Source organism: Frankliniella occidentalis, unplaced genomic scaffold, assembly GCF_000697945.3.
Source record: "Frankliniella occidentalis isolate FOCC.00 unplaced genomic scaffold, Focc_3.1 Scaffold4386, whole genome shotgun sequence".
Lineage (NCBI taxonomy): Eukaryota > Metazoa > Arthropoda > Insecta > Thysanoptera > Thripidae > Frankliniella > Frankliniella occidentalis.
In genome coordinates, this window is record NW_026271433.1 from 1 (window position 1) to 1,931 (window position 1,931).

The following is a 1,931-nucleotide window of genomic DNA, read 5'->3' on the forward strand; positions in this document are numbered from 1 at the left end:
GGGCGGTGGCGCGTGCGGCAGAAGAAGAATGAAAGAGACGGAGAGGAGCAGGAGGATAAAATATCGGTCGGAAAGCCGTCGTCGTCGTCGTCATTAGTCATTATTGCGTCGCTGTTCTCGGCGCGCGAGTGCTATAGCCAGAGCTAGCTCGCCACCTCCTCCTCCTCCTTGGTTCCCACCCGCCCCACCGCCGCCGCTGCGTCGGCTGCTGCACACACTCACCGTTCGCGTCCTTGGCCTCCAGCCCCTCCGCCTCCAGGACCACCACGTTGAGCACCACGATGGGGGGCTGCGCACACACGCACACGCTCTAGAGAACACACTGCCCGGCGGACGTGCCCCACCCCGCCACCCTCCCCGCCCCGCTCACCTTCTCCTCCCGGGCCACGGCCAGCAGGCGGCGGTGCTGCTCGCTGTTGAAGCCGAAGGCCGCCATGGCGTAGTCGTGGAGGTCGTCCTGGGAGGTGCCCTGGTGCGCGCCCTGGTGAGCGCCGTGCGGCAGCGACCCGGGCAGCGCGCCCACCCGGTTGGCGAGCGTGTACAGCACCTCCACGTACAGGTCCTCGTGCTGCGAGAGAAAGCACACAGGCCGGACAGTGAGACCGTGCTGTAGAATAGCAGCTCGTTAATTGCCGCTGCTCCGGCTGCTCGCTGTTGTTGTTTCTGTCGCTGCGAGTCCCTTACTCGCATTGAAATGGCGCAGCAGGAGCGCGCGGCGCAGTTAGTTTGGCTTTGCTGCGCGTTATTGGATGTCAACACAGTGCTATGTGAGACCGCTAATGGGCTGCGCGCACAATGGAGAGAGAGGGAGACAGAGGGAGAGAGAGAGAGGGGGGGGTGCACAGCGAGCGAGAGAAAGATCAGGTTCAAAGTGGGCGGCCGCCGTGATGGCTGGTGGCTGGTTCCCGCTGGTTCCCGCTGGTCCCCCACCTCTTTGCCGTGGGTCCGCTGGTCAGGCGGCCACCAGACCCCGGGCTGGAGCGGTGGTCCGATCCCCCTCTCCAGGTGGGGGTGGGGTTGTGCGTCGCCGCCTCTCGAGTCGCCGGGGTGGCCCGGCCCGGGTCGCTCCTGCAGCTCCCGAGCCACGAGCAGCCGCCTGTTCTCTTGTTTCCACGAGAGCGCCGTGTAGCTCTCAAAGAATGAGCCGTCAGTCTCCTGGACCCTGCAATCAGACAGAGAGAGAGACAGCGTCACACAGGGGGATCACCGAGTCGCGCGTGTGTGAGTGAGTGCGCGACAAAGGCTTGGGCGGAACACGGGTGCGCTGCGCGCCGAGCCGTGAATGCGGCGCGGCCGAGGCGAGAGGCAGAGCAGCAGCAGCAGCAGGGGGAGCAGGAAATTGGATGCTGAAAAGAGAACTCGGTATCTTTTGTGGCGCTCCTCTCGGCGTGACGCCACACAACAGGTGGGGAGCCGCAAACATGTTCCGCCAGTCTGGCGTCAAGCTGCTGCGCGTCGAGCACGGCGGAGTTAGGCCCTTCTGCGACTCGGTCACCCCCGCAATGTTCTCGAATCCTGGTAAACCGGTTTGGGGACTGGAAGCTCGACGCGGTGATATACTTTTGTAACACTTTACTATTGCTGTGAGTGAGGCCTTTCGTAGTCTAGTCAATAAGTATAGGGGGCAAAACAATTGTGAGCTTTACGCGCCTGCGTATCGGGAGCCTGCGTGGAATCAGAAAAATATTTCGATATGCGTGGAGACGCCAGCAGCCAGCACGGCGGGTGTTTCTAATCACTATCGAGTGTCGCTCGGCCCCGAGGCCCGGCCCCGCGCCGCCCGAGGACAACTGTCCTGTCCCGTCCGGCCCCCGCGGCCGCACAGTGTGCGCACACCCAGTCCATCATTAGCCGCCGGTGTAGCGCGCGCGCCCAAATCCCAATCACCTCAACTATCCAATTTGTCATCCCCATCCTGCTCCATCCCCCCC

At 63.4% G+C, this 1,931-nt stretch overlaps 1 protein-coding gene across 1 annotated transcript; it reads right to left on the minus strand.

Moving 5' to 3' along the window:
• Positions 1-183: 183 nt before the first annotated feature.
• LOC127752136 (uncharacterized) lies at positions 184-1,162 on the minus strand (the record flags this gene model as incomplete). Its single annotated transcript, XM_052276785.1, has 3 exons — positions 184-289; positions 371-568; positions 931-1,162. Coding segments are annotated over 3 exons (536 nt in total), but the record flags the coding sequence as incomplete, so codon positions are not given.
• Positions 1,163-1,931: the final 769 nt, after the last annotated feature.